Source organism: Dasypus novemcinctus, unplaced genomic scaffold (assembly GCF_030445035.2).
Source record: "Dasypus novemcinctus isolate mDasNov1 unplaced genomic scaffold, mDasNov1.1.hap2 scaffold_189, whole genome shotgun sequence".
In the NCBI taxonomy this organism is placed as follows: domain Eukaryota; kingdom Metazoa; phylum Chordata; class Mammalia; order Cingulata; family Dasypodidae; genus Dasypus; species Dasypus novemcinctus.
In genome coordinates this window covers 209-17,789 of record NW_026688167.1, presented here as the reverse complement: position 1 = coordinate 17,789, position 17,581 = coordinate 209, and the positions used below count along the sequence as shown (strand labels likewise).

Here is a 17,581-nt window from a genome sequence, read left to right as displayed (position 1 = left end):
CTATAAATAGTATCTACTGCCCTGAGGCTGGATGAGATCACCAAAGAGTCTAGAAATTTCACCCAGAGAAAACTACTCAACCCAAAGTGACCAGAAAAATATGTGGTCAAAGAGAAGTGGATGTGGCTCAAGTGATTGGGCTTCCACCTACCGTATGGGAGGAACCAGGTTCAATCCCTAGGGCCTCCTGGTTAAAAAAAATATATATATATCTATATATATATATGTATGTATGTGTATATATATATATATATATATATATATAGCCACAGGCAGTCCTACTTCTTGGGGGTGGAGTGAACTGAAATGTTCTAGGCCAGTAGATGTCAAACTTTTTTGTTTCAGGAATTTTTATACTTTTTTTTTTTCGTTTTAAAAACAATTTATTGAGGAGTATCATTTATACATGAATATACATAAACAATAAGTGTATAGTGAAAGTGTGAACTTACAAAACAAACATGCATAACATCATACAGGGCTCCCATACATCAGCCCACCACAAATACCTTGCATTGTTGTGAAACATTTGTAACAAATTATGAAAGAGCATGGTCAAATTATTACTAACTATAGTCCATATCTTACATTCGGTATATTTTTCCTCCAACCCACCTTATTATATTTTTGTTCATAAACCATATAATTTATCTAAAGTGTAATCAATGGCAGTTGGTATAATCCCTAATTGTGCATTTGTCACTTCAATCAATATCAGAACAAACTCATTACTCAAAAAAAAAAAAAAAAAAAAAACACCAAAAGAAAAAACAACAAAATACAAACCAATATACCCATATGTTAGCACTATTAATTACAAATCTATTGAGACAGGCTAGTAAGACAGGGAATCAATAGACAGATCTGGAACCGGGCAAGAAGGCCACGTGGACATCAGTAACCACCAAGGTGGCGGCTGGAAGACCCCTCCCCCAAGATTGTGCTATCCAGAACAAAGACTCCTTCTGTAAGCAGGAGAAGCCCCGGCTATTCCCCAAGGACTTCATCATTGAGTCCTCACTGGGTGGGATTGACAGGTGGGGTAGTCAATCAAAACAGCAAACAGCTGGAATCCCCTCCCTTGCCATTAGCAAAGGGGTGGAATAATTAACAGTTTAAAAAGCTAGGCCTGAGCGCTTTTGCTCTCGCTCTGCTCTCTTGCCTCTCGGCCCATCCCTGCCCTCTGCGTACCACTCTTGCCATTTTTCCTCTGCCACGTGGCCACTCAAGTAAACCTGGGGATTTATAACCTGTAATGGGGAATTGTAGCTTATAAATCAGGGCTTTATCACTTTTCACCCCATTCTTCTCTACCTAGGGCTCCTAATCTGTTATTTTCTCCCATTTCTCATCCCTCCCTGCCCATATTACTGGCCTAACTCACCTGGTGTGCTATTGAAATTCATTTCTGCAGCATAGCCAAGAACCTAGATAAAATCCAGTAACACTATGATGTGCTTTCACCATTTGTTTTCATTTCCAAACATTTCCAAACAACTTTTTACCAATTTTGCACAGATAAAACTTCAGCTTTCCCTGTTCTAACCATGCTCTATTCTCTAGTGATTTATATTCTAGCTATTAACTTCATGAGTTTGCTCATTATATTTAGTTTATAATAGCAAAATCATACAGTGTTTGCCCTTTTGTACTTGGCTTGCTTCACTCAACATAATGTCTTCAAGGTTTATCTACTTTGTCATATACTTCATGACTTCATTTCTCCTTAGAGCTGAAAAATATTCCATCATGTATATACAACAGTTTATCTATCTGTCAGTTGATGGACTTCTAGGTCCTTTCCATCTTTTGGCAATTGTGAATCCCACTAAGAACATCAGTGTGCAGGTGTGTGTTCGTGTCACTGCTCTCAGTTCTTCTGGGTTTATACCTAGTCTCATGGTATTGTGGGTCACATGATAGATCTATATCTAACTTCCTTAGGAACTGCCGAACAGTTTTCCACAGTGGCTGTACGGTTCTATTCCTACCAATAGTGATTAAGCATTCCTTTCTCTCCACATCCTCTCCAACACTTGTAGTTTTCTATTTTGTTAATAGTGGTCATTCTAGAAGGTATGAAATGATATCTCATTGCAGCTTTGACTTGCATTTCCCTAATAGCCATTGGTGTTCAACTTTTTTCATGTGTTTTTTGTTTGTTTGTTCATTTTGCCACTTGTATTTCTTCTTTAGAAAAATATCTATTCAGGTTTGTTGCCCATTTTTTAATCAGGTCATTTGTCTTTTTATTGTTGAGTTGTAGGATCTCTTTATATATCATGGATATTAGACCCTTGTCAGATGTATGATTTCCTAATATTTTCTTTGTTGAATAGGCTGCCTTTTTACCCTCTTCACAAAGTTCTTAGAGGTGCAGAAGTGTTTAATTTTAAGAGGTCCAATTTATCCGTTTTTTCTTTTTTGCCCATGTTTTGGGTGTAAGGTTTAAGAGACCCTCACCTACCACAATGTCCTGTAGATGTTTCCCTACATTATCTTCTAGGAGTTTTATGGTCCATTTTGAGTTGATCTTTGTATAAGGAGTGAGCTAGGGGTCCTCTTTCATTCTTTGGTTATGGATATCCAGTTTTCCAAGCACTATTCGTTACTGTTGAAGAAAAGTAGACTTGGAGGTTTATCTAAAATCAGTTGACCATAGAAGTGAGAGTCTATTTCTGAACTCTCAGTTTGAGTCCATTGATCAGTGTGTCTATCTTTATGCCAATACCAAGCTGTTTTGACCACTGTAGCTTTATAATACATTTCAAGTTCAGGAAAAATGAGTCCTCCAACTTTGCTCTTCTTTTTTAGGATGTTTTTGGTTATTTGGGACCTCTTTTACTTCCAAATAAATTTTGGAATGACTTTTCTATTTCTGTAAAGTAGGTTTTTGAAATTTTTATTGGTAAAGCATTGAATCTATAAACCAGTTTGGGTAGAAATTACATCTTCACAATGTTTAGTCTTTTAATCCATGAACACAGAATGTCCTATTTGTTTAGGTCTTCTTTAATTTCTTTGAGCAGTGTTTTGCAGTTTTCTGAATATGGATCCTTTACATTCCTGGTCAAATTAATTCCTAGATATTTGAGTCTTTTTGTTGCTATTATAAATGGATTTTTTTTCTTGATTTCCTCCTCAGCTTGCTCATTAGTAGTGTATAGAAATGCTACTGGTTTTTGCATGTTGATCTTATATCCTACCATTTTGCTGAACTCATTTATTAGCTCTATAGGTTTGTTATAGACATTTCAGAATTTTCTAAATATAGGACCATGTCATTCACAAATAGAGTTTTACTTCCTCTTTTCCTATTTGGATGCCTTTAAATTTATTCTTGCGTAGTTGCTCTAGCTAGAACTTCTAGCATAATGTTGAAAAGTAGTGGTGACAGTGGGGATCCTTGTCTTGTTCCTGATCTTAGAGGGAAAGCTTTCAACCTTTCCCCACTGAGTACTATATTGACTGTGAGATTTTCATATATGCCCTTTATTATGTTGAGGAACTTTCCTTCTATACATTTTGAAGTATTTTTTATTAAAATAGTATTCTGGATTTTGTCAAATAACTTTTCTGCACTGATTGAGAAAATCTCGTGTTTTTTTCCTTCAATTTGTTAATGTGGTGTATTACATTAATTGATTTTCTTACGTTGAACCACACTTATATACCAGGAATAAAATCTACTTGGTCATGGTGTAAAATTCTTTTCATAACTTGTTGGATTCTGTTTGCAAGTATTTTGTTGAGAATTTTTGCATCTACGTTCATTAGAAAGATTGGTCTCTAATTTTCTTGTAGTATCTTTAGTATCTTGTAGTATCTTTATCTGGCTTTGATATCAGGGTGATGTTGGCTTCATAAAATGTGTTGGGTAATTTTCCCTCCTTTTCAATTTTTTGGAAGAGTTTAAACAGGATCGATATTAATTCTTCTAGAAATGTTTGGTAGAATTCACCTGTGAAGCCATCTGGTCCTGGACTCTTCTTTTTTGGAAGATTTTTGATGACTATTCAATCTCTTTGCTGGTGATTGGTTTGTTGAATTCCTTTATTTCTTGTAGAGTCAATGTGGTTGTTTGTGCATTTCTGGGAATTTACTCATTTCATTTGGGTTGTTTAATTTGTTGGCATACAATTTCTCATAATATCTTCTATGATCCTTTTTATTTCTGTGGAGTCAGTCGTAATGTACCCCTTCTGTTCCTGGTTTTATTTATTTGTATCTACTCTCTTTTTTTCTTTGTCACTTTTGCTAAGGGTTTGTAGACTTTACTGATTTTCTCAAAGAACCAGGTTTTGGTTTTGTTGTTTTTCTCTATGGTTCTTTTGTTCTCAACCTCATTTATTTCTACTCTAATCTTTATTCTTTCTTTCTTTCCTTTTGCTTTGGGATTGATTTGCTGCTATTTTTCTCATTTCTCCAGCTGTTCAATTAGATCTTTGATTTCAGTTCTTTCTCCTTTCATAATACTGGTATTTCGGGATATATATTTCCCTCTCAGCACTGCCTTCACTATATCCCATAAGTTCTGATTAGGTGTGTCCTCATTTTTATTCATCTCAAGAGATCTACTAATTTCTCTTGCAGTTTCTTTTTTGACGCACTGATTGTTTAGTAGTATGCTGTTTAGCGTCCATATGTTTGCAAAATTTCCCCTTTCCAGCCTATTATTGATTTCCAGCCTCATTTCATTATGATCAGAAAAGGTGCTTTGTATAATTTCAATCTTGTGTGGCCCAAAATGTGGTCTATCCTGGAGAAAGATCCATGAGCACTTGAGAATAATATATAACCTTCTGATTTGGGGTGCAATGTTCTATATATGTCTTTAGGTCTAGTTTGTTTATCATGTGTTCAAGTTCTCTGTTTCCTTGTTGATATTCTGTCTAGTTGTTCTGTTGATGTAAGTGGTGTATTAAAGTCTCAAACTATTGTTGGAGAGACAGCTATTTCTCCTTTCAGTTTTGCCTGTTTGCCTCATGTATTTTGGGGCACTCTGGTTAGTTGCATAGATATTTATGACTGTTACTCCTTCCTGGTGGACTGACCCTTTTATTAATATATAATGGCCTTCAGCATCTCTAATCACTTTTTTTTTTTTTTTTTTGCATTTAAAGTCTGTTTTGTCTGATACCAGTAGAGCCACCCCTGCCATCTTTTGGTTACTATTTGCATGAAATAATCTTTTTCCAACTTTTCACTCTGTCTGTTTGCATCCTTGGGTCTAAGGTGAGTCTCCTCAGACAGCAAATGGACAGTGCATGTTCTCTTATTTATTCTTTTAGCATATGTATTTTGACTGGGGAGTTTAAGCCATTAAAATTTAGTGTTATTACTGTAAAGGCATTACTTACTTCAGCTATTTTATCCTTTGGCTTTCATATATCATTTCCTACTTTTGTTCATCTTTTTACCATTTTGGTTACCTATTTTGCTATTCTTCACTCCTACACTCTTCTCCAAGACTCTCTTTCATCCCTTTTCTTTTCTGGCTGCAGAACTCCCTTTAGTGTTTCCTGCAGAGCTAGATTCTTGGTATTAACTCTCTTAATTTCTGTTTATCTATTAACATTTTTTTTTTTAAGATTTATTTATTTATTTAATTTCCCCCCCTCCCCTGGTTGTCTGTTCTTGGTGTCTATTTGCTGCGTCTTGTTTCTTTGTCCGCTTCTGTTGTCGTCAGCGGCACTGGAAGTGTGGGCGGCGCCATTCCTGGGCAGGCTGCTCTTTCTTTTCACGCTGGGTGGCTTTCCTCATGGGCGCACTCCTTACGCATGGGGCTGCCCCACGCGGGGGACACCCTTGCGTGGCACGGCACTCCTTGCGCGCATCAGCGCTGCGCATGGCCAGCTCCACACGGGTCAAGGAGGCCCGGGGTTTGAACCGCGGACCTTCCCATATGGTAGACGGACGCCCTAACCACTGGGCCAAAGTCCGTTTTCCGTGTTTATCTATTAACATTTTAAACTCACAATCGTATTTGAAGGACACTTTTGTCAGATAAAGAATTCTTGACTGGCAGTTTTTCTCTCCCAATACCTTAATGATATCATACCACTGCCTTCTCACCTCCATGATTTCTGAAGAGAAGCCACACTAAGTCTCACTGGATTTCTTTTGTATGAGATCTTTGGCTTTTCCCTTGCTGCTTTCAGAATTTTTTATCTTTGGCATTTGGCATTCTGAATATTATGTGCCTGAGGATAGTTCTATTTGGACTTATTCTAATTGGAGTATGCTGTGCTTCCTGGACATGTACATGCACATCTTTCATGAGAGTTGAGAAATTTTCATCCATTATTTCCTCAAATACTCTTCCTGCCCCTTTTCCCTTCTTGTTTCCTTCTGGAACTCCCAAGACATTTTGTTGGTGCACTTCATGCTAGCATTCCATTACCTGGGAACCTGCTCAATTTTTCTATTCTTTTTTCTCTTTGTTCTTCTCTCTTTTCAGTTTCAGTTGTTCTTTCCTTTATGTTGCTGATTCTTTCTTCCATGATTGTAAATCTGCTGTTGTGTGCTTGTATTGTATTTTTAATCTCACTTACTGTGTCTTTCATTCCCATATGCTCTGTTATTTTTCTATCTAAGATTTCAAAATTTTCTTTGTGCTCCCTCTGTTTCATTAATGTCTTCTATTTCCTTAGTCATATTGTGCTTTAACTCCATGATTTGATTTAGAGTTGAATGAACCTCATTGATTAGCTCTTTTAAATCCCATGTCTCTTCTGGAGCTTTTGCCTGAGTCATAGCTTCCTTTTTCTTAGTATGGCTTGTAAATTTTTACTGATGTCTAGGCAACTGATTCTGATGCTGAATTTACTCTGATATTCAGTTTCTCTTGCATAGGGATTTACTGTTAAGTAGCTGTGTGCTACCACTGTTCTTTGACTCTTGGTTCAACTTGTTTTAGATATTTAGAATTGCCCCTGTTTAACTACTCAAAGCAGGGCTAAGGATCCAGTAATGGGGTGTAGGCCAATTTTCAAGGGCCTTGGGGGCAGGCAGTAAAGTCACCTGCTTGCCTGTTTATTATTATTTTCCCCTTTTCATGCACTTTTCTGGTCTGGTCAGCAGATGGTGCTCTTTGGCAGACATCCTTACTCAGACTCCAGGTGCTAGGGGAAATGCATTCAGTGTAACTCGGTGGGCAGGTGGGTGGTACAGAAGCAATGTCCTCAGGGCTGGTCAAGCCTCAAGAACAAACTTTCTCAGGAGTTGTTCTCCCTTGGCTAGCTTGCATCCTCCATCTCTCTACTTCCTCAGCAACAAGCCCAGGGCAGTAGAGAGGGTGTTCAAGAAGACAAATTGTCTTTAGTTCCCTGCCAGCTCTCAGTGCAAGTAATGTCACAGTCCCATCCAGCCTGGAAGTATGTGATTCCTCCAATGCATTCAGACCAAGTATGATGGCCACAATCTGAATTTGCTGTAGGCTTTGTACCCCCCTCTCTTCTTTCTTAGGGAAGAGGAACCCTACAGCCAGCCACCTTAATCTGCAGCCACTGCATTCAACACCACTGCAGACCACAGATTGCTGTTTGCTCCACAGGTGGGGGGATGGGTGCCTGCTGCTGCTTCTGCAACTCTACTCATGGGATTTTTCAGCCAGCTGATACTCCTGTCCCTTCTGGGTGGTATCTCACTTTGCCTTGGTGTTCTGAGCCACAGAACACCCCTCTAGACAGTCTCTACTTGTCCTTTACCTTTTTTTTTTCTTTTTCTGCTAGAGAAGTGATCTCTCTGCCTCTCTAATCTTCCATCTTCCTGGAAGTCACAATCCAGCTGGGACTGTGCATTGCTGGGAAAGACCAGAAATTTTTACAGTTTTAACAATTATTGAGGATCCCAGAGAAGTTTTGTTTATGTTATTTATAACTATTGACAAAACTGAGAAATTTAAAAATATTTGTTATTTATTTATTCAAAAATAACAAGAACCCCATTACATATTAACAAAAAATACACATTTTTGAACAATAATTACATTTTCCAAAACAAAAAAGTAGTGAGAAGAGTGGTATTGTTTTACATTATTGCAAGTCTCTCATGTCTGGCTTAATAGAAGACAGCTAAGTTCTCATTCAATCTGCTATGATAGCACATGCCTAGAAAACTGCACTGTGCACTTGTGAGAAAATGAGAGTAAAATAGGCAAATAATGTCTTAGGATTATTATGAAAATAGTTTTCCTTCATGGATCTCCTGAAAAGGCCTCAGGGACCCACTTGAGAACTGCTTTTCTAATTCATTCTTGAGGAAGAGTAAAGGGTTGGGGGGTGCGCCTTTTGCATCCTTTATGCCAGTGTTTAGGAGTATAGAACACTGGAGAGGTCTGTGGAGGAGAATCCCAAACACAGGGGCTTGATCAGTAAGGCATCTCTGGGCTTCAGTTTCCTCTTCTATGAGATGGACATATCATTCCTGCCCAGGCTACCCCATGTGTGTGGTGAGGTCAAATGAGACCCTAGACAGAGGAGCACTTTGGGTGCTTTTATGCTTTAAAAATGCCGTGTCTAAAACAGCCTTGGGGAGTAGATGTGACTCAAGTTGTTGAGTGCCTACTTCCCACATGGGAGGTCCTCGGTTCAATTCCAGCACTGGTACCTCAAAAAAAAAAAGGTAAAACAGCCTTGAAAAAGCACCAGGCACTACCTCTCCCACCCATGTAAACACAACCCACAATCTTGAAATGGCATCCCATTTGCAGGGCTTTTTACTAGGGCTTCTTGGCTTTGCTGATGGTTGTCTGGGTTTTTCTTTGCAGCTAGCCAATGGAGTGCCCCAGCTGGAATACCGCTGCCCAGGTGGTTTCTATGGAAACCTCTCCTCCCAGCGCCATGTGAATGACCAAGAGTGGCACTCCATCCTGGTGGAGGAGACGGCCACGTCCATTAGCCTGTTGGTTGACAGTGCGAGCAATGCCTCCCTCATCCTCCCAGTGAACTGCAGGAGTCTGAAGCCTGAAAGAAATCTCTTACTGGGCGGCCTTGTCCTCTCACATTCTTCCCCAAGAGTCTCCCAGGGCTTCAAAGGCTGCCTGGATGCTGTCGTTGTCAATGGAGAGGCGCTGGAGCTGCTGGTCCATGGCAGGAAAGTGGCAGGCTGGCTGGAGAAGCGGGCCCTCAGCCAGTGCTGCCTCCACATTGATGACTGCAGCCAGAACCCATGCCTCAATGGTGGGAAGTGCTCACAGACCCATGGGACAGGTGAGGGCTGGGGCAGGGGCTGACCCCAAGGTTTATCCCAAAGTCTCAGGGAGACTCTGTCAAGCTGAAGGAACAATCAGGAATCAGGTATCGCTGTGGGGTTTATATAGCCTGTTCCTTCACAGACCAGAGGGAAGGAGGGCAGAGAGCCATAAATAGTTCTATTTTACAGCTCAGGGAACTGCAGGGCTGTGCAAGAAATGCCCATAAAGGTGAAGGAATCTGCCCAGTGTCACATGGCTTTGAAGTGGGAGAGACATGTTGTGGGTGCAGATCTTGGTGAAGAACTCCTGCCCCGTGATTCTGAATTTTCCTCTTTTTTCTCACTGCCTTGTGGGTAACAGGCTGGGCTCTGTGAGGTTTACATTAGGAGAAGCCAACAGTCTTTCTTCTCCCTGATCAAGAACTATCATTTTACTTTTTATTGTATTGCATTGTATTGTATTTTGGATAGGAGAGGGGCATGAGTGGGAACCACAGATATAGAGTCTAGTTAATCGCACACTTTTGTGTCATCACTGGCCCATGCAAACCCTCTCTCTCATTCTCTTTAATTTTTAACCCCACTTCCTTCCCTCAACCCTAGAGGCAAACATTTAAGGTTTTTAAATGAGTTCTTGCAAAATATAGTACTGTTTTCACATGCTTGAATGTTTTTTATATTTTTTAAATTAGAGAAGTAGGTTTACAGAAAAATCATGTAAAAAATACAGCATTCCCATATATCCCCATATTCACAAGCTTGAATTTTTAATTTAGGTAATTGGCATGTATTTTTTTTTTACACTTCCACTCAACGACCTGTTTTTAAAGTCCATCCTGTCATGAGTCCATCTTATGCATTGCTTTTAATTGCAGCTCAATGTTCCATGGTGCACACACCCACATTTCCCCTCTTACTCTTCCAGCAACAGACATCTTGGTGGCTTCAAACTCCTACCTCCATCAACAGTACCACAGTGAGCATCCTGGTACATGTCCCCTTAAGAACCTATGTGAGAATTTCTTCCACACACCACACACACACCCAGGGGTAGAAGTCACATGCCAGGGTATACAAATAATTCAATTATATAGGGCCCTATTGCTGCACCAGTCTCCACTCCCACCAGCAGGGCATTACGTTCCTGCATGCCTCCATCCTGTCAACACTTGGTATTATGCGTTTTTCTAATTTTTGTCAGGCTACTAGTACTGTCATTTCTACTTCCAAAATACCCGTAGAGTCTGTTGTCTGTTTCTGTCCCCACTGCCTCACTCTGACCCAAGACCCCAGCATTTTCTACTGCACCAGCTGCCTCCCTGTTCTCCAGTTTCTCTCCCTCTATTCCCTCTTCCACCAGGCAGCCAGAGTATCTTTATGAAGAGCAGATCTGAGCGTGCCACTTTTGCTTAGAAAGAAGCTTCCAGTGGCTCCCTGCTGCTTTGGATAGAGTCCAAATTAATTCCTCCAGACATCGTATGCTGCCCTAATGCTCTGGTCCCTTGTCCTTGCTGATCTCACACTCTCCCCTTTGCTCACCGGGCTCACCCATGCTGGTCTCTTGTCAGTTCCTTGAATGTGCCGTACTCTCTCTGTCGAACCTCTGCACACACTGTTCTCCTCTGCCTGAAATGCCTTCCCCTTTGCCTTTCCGTCTTTCTCCTGGCTGGTTCTTACTTATCTTTCAGGTCCAAGTCCTCAGGAAACCTTCCCTGATCCCTAGACTAGACTAGGTGCCCCCCACTTCCCTTTCATAACACCAATTTTTATTATAATCACTACTGTCCTGATATTATGTATAACTGTGTAGGTTTGAACCCCAGCTTTGCTATTTACTTACTGTGTGACCTTGAGCATCAACTCTCTGTGCCTCCTTTGTACATTTCCCTTGTACTGCCCCCCGATGAGGATAATAACAGTAACCAATCTCAGAGTCGTTGTGAGGACCAGCTGGGCTGGTCGCTTAGAATAGTGACTGTGTCCGTGATGATGATAAAGAGGAAGGAGAGGATGTCAATGCTTGTTCTTCTTCTTCCTCTTCTTTAAATATGTTTCCTCTGCTGGACTGGTTTCTCAAGGGCAGAAACCAAGTCTTCTTGTTCAGCAGGGCCAATCCCCAACATGGCGTCTGGCTCAGAGGAGGCCTCAATAAATAGAAGGTTCCTGAATGGCTGCAGGAACACAAGGGCCTACAAACATGCCAAGGCCGCCCCTCTGTCCTGGAGGGCCTCTCGGTCTCTCAGTCTGGGGCTGCCTACATGCTCGGCCACTGCGCTCACTCACCTTCCATCTCTTTCTCCCAGGCTATGTCTGCAAGTGTCCCCCACAGTTCTCTGGGGAGCGCTGTGAACAAGGAAGGGAGAACTGCACGGCTATACCCTGCCTGGAAGGTGGTACCTGCCTCTCCTCCCCTGGAGGAGCTTCCTGTAACTGCCCTTACCCAAATACGGGAGACAGGTAAGCCCAGGAGTGCCCATCTGCCAGTGGCTCCTCACCCTAGGTTTGGCACCATTCAGAGGTGCACTGGGAGGCCAGGGCCTGAGTGCTCCAGCGGCTCATCCAGCATTTCTCAGAATTACTCCAACTGCCTGCATCCGGGCAGGCTGGGAGGGAGGAAGTGCTTGTTTAAAAGACAGATCCCCAAGCCCTGCTCTGAACCTACCGGATGAGACTCACCAGGGTGGGGCAAGGAATCTGCACTTCTAACCAGCTCCTCAGGAGACTGATCTCTGCTGAAGCCTGAACGTGGCAGTTCTTGTTTTCCTGCTTTAAACTGTGGCCTTCCAGAAAGGGGCCTGGAGACGTGGTTCTACTTGGTACAGCACTGCTGTGAGCCGAGAGCCCCACCTCAAGCTACCTGGGCCCACAACTGTGTTGGGTTGTGGAGGTTGGTAGGGAAGGAGAATCATCCCTTGTGTTCTAGAGGGAATGGGGCTTTGGAAATTGTCTGGTTTTAAGACTCCCAAACTTGGCAGTTTTAAAAAATACATTTCCAGAACTCATCCAGACCAACTGACTTGGAATCTTCCAGGAATAAGGCCTGAGAATCTATTTTGAACATGCTCCAAAGAGATTCCCTTGCTGCCGGGCTGGCAGCCGTACATACAAGAGCCAATGAACTAGTCCACCCGTTCATTTCACAGATGGGGAAACTGAGGAGTCGTGAAGGAAAGCACTTGCCCACAATCACCCTGTGTGTTTATGACCCAAGTCCTTTCTCTCAGCCATTGGCACTTCCTGTCACACTTCATGTCTCACATTGCAGTAGGGAGTGCTATCCATTCATTAGCTGTGTAGGGATAACACTCCATGTCCAAAAGTGGTGCTTGTATTTTAAAGGAGGGACATGGAAAGAACAACATTTACCCCTAAAGAACAAACCATTGGTGGCACTGGGAGATGATTTGGACTGAAGTGGGGTGGAGGGAGCCTCTTCCAATATCCCTAAAAGATGGGTATGGCTAGCCATAGAAGTCTCCTAGGATACTTACACCATGGCATGCCACATGAAAGTGACCCGAGAGGTCATAGGGTTCAAGTGCTTTCCCTGAGAAAGTTGTTCAGTGTGAGGTAGCTGATCATGCAGGTCCAGGATGGGTTCCTGTGACCTTCTGGTGATGAATAGCAGGTGACACTGGTGATGAATTGCTGGATGAGTGCTGACTTGCATCTGGGACCCTGACATTATTGCTAGGGGACGGCCAAGTATGTCAGATGCCTCCACTGCAGTTATGTTAGAAATCTGACCTTATGGGTACAGAGAGTATGTACAATGCCTAGATCTCATTGGTGGGAAATAACGGATGTGCCCAGAGCCCAGATATCATTGGGCATGAATGTGGGTGTAGCTGAGGCCCATACCTTATTGGTGGAGGATGGAGAGTATGTCTGCTGTTTTAGATCATTGAGTGTTTGAAAAGTAGAGTGTAGGCTCGAGGGCGGGGGTCTCTCTCCCAAATATCTTTGCAAGAGGGAGCACAGAAAGGGCAGTACAATGACTTGGACCACTGACTTCTCTTTCTCTGTCTCTGCAGGTGTGAAATGGAGGCAAGGGGGTGCTCAGGAGGACACTGCCTTGTCACTCCTGATATCAAAAGGGGTGACTGGGGGCAGCAGGAGATACTGATCACCGTAGCAGGCGTCCTGTTCATCTTTCTCATTGGGGCCACTGTTGGTCTCCTCCTCTACTGCCGCCGTTGCAAGTCTCACAAGCCAGTTGCCATGGAGGACCCAGACCTCCTGGCCAGGAGCGTTGGTGTTGACACCCAAGCCCTGCCTGACATCGAACTCAACCCCCTGAGCACCAGCTCCTACAACAACTTGAACCAACCCGACTCCAGCAAGACCTCAGTCCCAAATGAATTCATCACTTTTGGACCCAGCTCTAAGCAACAGCCGATGGTCTGCAGTGTGCCCCCCAGACTCCCACCAGCTGCGGTCCCTTCCAACTCTGACAATGAGTCCATCATGAAGAGAACCTGGTCACGCGAGGAGATGGGTCAGTATAGCCAGAGGCCCTTAGCCTCTAGGATTGGTGGAATGGGAAGGGTAGACCCAAACATTCAACTATCTGAGGCACAAGGGTTTTGGGCCACCATCCAATCCAATCCCCTGGGATGGGATACGAAGGGCTGTGTCCCAGCTCTCAGGGCACTAATGGCTGGTCTAGATGCAAGGTCTCTTGGCACCTGTGATCATTCTGCTGCACCAAGATCCACTCCTATAAATTTCAAGTTATCCCCTAGGATTGGTATCCATGGCAGGAACCTATGGACCCTGGATATGGGTGGGTAGAATCCCTGAGGTACAAAGGAGGCTTCTGCACATTTGTACCTTTCTGGGAAGGGAAAGAGAAGCAGTGGTCTAAGCTTCTGGTCACCTGGAGGTGTAGCAGGCTTGGGCCAGACCTTCACCCCCCCTTGTCTTTGGCTCAGATGGAGGTGAATTTGTAAAAGTACTTTATATCCTCCAGCTTATTCTTTGGTGGTTAAAACAGGTATTTTCTTTGCCTTTTTTTTGGAGGGATAGGGTAGCTAGGTCCCATAAAGATAAAGTGACTTGTACCGACTCACCCAAATATTCAGTAGCAGGGACAGAGGTAGGACAAAGGACTCCTGGTCTCCTGACCTCCAAGCTATCTCATTTCACCACCCTCTGTGGTAGACTCCATCACACCCCCAGTACAAGCTGTATGTCTATGACCTTCAATTAAGGAGACGTGATTCACCAGTAGGACTTGGGCCGGTGTTGCCATATCCAGCTGTGGGGTGGGATCCATGGAGCCATCCATTTTCTTTCCTTGTTTACTGACCCTTGGGTCAACAACACAGACTTGTAAGATGGGCTGGCTCTGGGTTCAATGCTGGCCTTGAGAGCGCCACCACTGGGTTCTGGATACCGAGCTAGGCTGCCAACAGCAACTCACATGGGTGGGCCACACAACTGTCCACTCCTTTCCCGCCCCACCACACTGCTAAGTTACATCTAGGGCCAGCTGGGACTGTCTCTGGGGACACCCACAGCTCACCCTGTTTTGCCATTCCCTTTCAGTGTACCCAGGTGGAACCACGGTCTGGCTCCCTACGTATTCCAGGAAGGAACGCTGGGAATACCCTCACCCTGAAGTGACCCAGGGCCCTCTGCCACCCTCATCCCACTGCCACCCAACCCCAGCCGTGATGCCGGAGCCCATTGGCCTCTATGGGGGCTTCCCCTTCCCACTGGAACTGGAAAACAAGCGGGCGCCCATCCCACCCCGTTATAGCAACCAGAACCTGGAAGACCTGCTGCCTCCACGGCCCCCGAGTCCCCAGGAGCACCTGCTGGCCCCCTGTCTCAATGAGTACACAGCCATCAGCTACTACCACTCACAGTTCCGGCAGGGAGGGGGAGGGCCCTGCTTGGCAGAGGGGGGCTACAAGGGGATGAGTATGAGGCTTAGCCGGGCCGGGCCCTCCTATGCAGAGTGTGAGGTAGGGGGTGGGCCTCCTGCAGGCCGCGGCCAGCCCCGGCCCCCCCCAAACTATGAGGGCTCTGACATGGTAGAGAGCGACTATGGGAGCTGTGAGGAGGTCATGTTCTAGCTTCCCCAGTTCTCAGAGGAAGGCGAGCAGGAAGGCTTGGCGCCTTCCTCCTGCCTCACGGGGAGTGAGCTGAGTGTGGCTGGGAACGTGGGACGGAAGCGCCCCTACCCAGCCCAGGCGGCCATCCCTGAAACATGCTCTTCCGGACCCCCAGCTAGTCCCTGAGGGTGGAGGGAAGCTGAGGGTAGAGCTCCAAAAACAGCACTAGGGCCCCCAGGAGAGGGGGGGACGCACAGAGCAGGCGCCCAGAAAAACCGGGAAAAACTGACTCCTGGGGTGGGCAAGAGGCTGTCTCCTGCTGCCTTGGCCATCTCTCAGTCCCCAGGGAGGCAGGGCGTCAGATCCTGGGTCGGTTTTGCAAGGTCTTCTTCTCACGCCTGCCCAAAGCTCCATGCCGGAGGCAGAGGCAGGTGTGTGCCCGCCAGCAACCACCCCCCCACTATAGAGATGTGGTGCAGGGTCAGCTGGCCCTGGAGGGCCACGGGGGGGCCTCCTTGGGGCCGAGAGGTGAGCCCAGTACATATTTTCTGCACCTGGCACTGTGTCAGGAGCTAGAGATACAGTGGAGAATGAGGGCAACGAGGGTCCCCGGGAGGTGCCACTCCTCTAGCCCACATTCAAGGGCATCTGTTGTGCCCCTTTAAGTCATGTGGCTATCTACCACTGGGGCCTGCCAGGACCCTAAAGTGGTCCTGGACCTTCTTTGTTAAAGAATTCAGACTTCATGAAACTCTGGGCAATTCATCCAGGATTTCCCAGACACTTGTGGCTGAAGACAGGAAGGAAAGAGTTGTTCATGCTAGAATTCTAAAGCACTTTTCAACTGGCTGAGTTTCCACAAAGGGGTTTCTCTTCCCTAAACACAAGGAACTCCCATTCAGGGCCAGGGCAGGGCAGGGGGCTGGATCCCGGAGTGTCCAGGCTGGACGCCCTGCCCTGCCCCCAGCTCAGATGCCTCCAGTCTAAGCGTTACCTGCAGTGACTCAACCCTACGCATGGAGGGTCCTGTGGGCACACGTCTACGTGTGTGCACCCGTGTACAGTCTCTGTGACACATGTGTACAGTGTATGTAGCCAGGAGTGGCAGAGACCAGCGGCCACTGTGCCTGCTTGCCCCGCCACTCCCTCCCCACCACCCCCTCCCCTGGTCCACTGCCTTTTCATGTGTGCTGTTTCTGGAGACAAGGTCAAAAGGAAGAGCAATGGGCACTCTCACCCACGGGTCGCTGCTTGCGGCGGTTGCGGGCTGTGTGGGTGAGGGTCTGTTCGTGCGAGCGGTTGGCGACTGTGCGTGTGACTGTGGGCGTGAGTGACAGGATGCATCGTTCCATTAGTCATTTGATTTTTTTTTTAACAATAAATATTTTTTTTACTGTTATTTCTGTGTCACATAGTCTATTTTGGGTTGGGTCATGGAAAGGACATAAGGGTCTGTCTACAAATCCTCCCAAGCTAAGGGCAGTGGAATTTGGGAGCTAGAAGAGACCCAAGCCCAGTAATTCCAGACCTGACAGTACATCAGTGCTACTTGGCAAAGCTGCTAACATACAGACCCCTGAGCCCTGCTCCAGACATTTAAAAAAAATCAGAATCTTTCAGGGTAGAACCTAAGACTCTACTTTGAAAAAACACCTCAGATTCGGACACAACTCTCCGCTGTGGCTTTGTCCCTCAATTTAAAGAAGGGAAACCGAGACTGAGTAGAAAGGACACGTCTACTAATTAGCAAGTTAGTGAAAAGCCCAAGACTTCAAGACTCCTGACCGCTGGCACCACACAGCCCTAGTTGGGGAGCGATGCTAAGATGTGCCGGGTCCTGATGCCCACAGTCAGACCACGGCTGCAGCTTCTCAGCGCACCCCCAGGCCGAGCTGGATGTGAGGTTCACCGGGCAACTGCCTTGCCTTTGGTTCAGGAGCCAACCATACCTGCCAGGCCAGACCTTGCTGTTGATACAGAGACTTGAAAGTGCCAGTCCCTGCCATCAAGATCCCAGCCCAGGTGGACAGAGAAGGCTTCACTGTGGGAGGCACCACAGAAGACTGTGGCTTGGAGCTCGGACGGGCGTGGCTCCACACCTAGCTTTGCCACGCACCAGTTACGTGGCCTTGGACACGCATGAGTTGGCAAATAATAGCTACCTTATAACGTTATTGTAAGAAATAAATATAAAGAGGATATAGCAGAATAAACAATAAATGATAGGGAAGCAGACTTGGCTCAATGGATAGAGCATCCACCTACCACATGGGAGATCCAGGGTTCAAACCCAGGGCCCCCTGACCCGTGTGGAGCTGACCCGT

The 17,581-nt window shown here is 45.1% G+C and overlaps 1 protein-coding gene across 1 annotated transcript in view; it reads left to right on the top strand.

Annotated features, from left to right (window-relative positions):
* FAT2 (FAT atypical cadherin 2) overlaps positions 1 to 16,656 on the top strand; it is a 109,651-nt gene extending 92,995 nt beyond the window's left edge. Inside the window, exons 21-24 of the mRNA XM_058292668.2 lie at positions 8,771 to 9,212; positions 11,499 to 11,652; positions 13,230 to 13,693; positions 14,746 to 16,656. Coding sequence (XP_058148651.1) covers positions 8,771 to 9,212; positions 11,499 to 11,652; positions 13,230 to 13,693; positions 14,746 to 15,278 — 1,593 coding nt within the window. The 3' untranslated portion in view covers positions 15,279 to 16,656. The remainder of the gene's footprint in view (positions 1 to 8,770; positions 9,213 to 11,498; positions 11,653 to 13,229; positions 13,694 to 14,745) is intronic.
* The last annotated feature ends 925 nt before the right edge of the window (positions 16,657 to 17,581 follow it).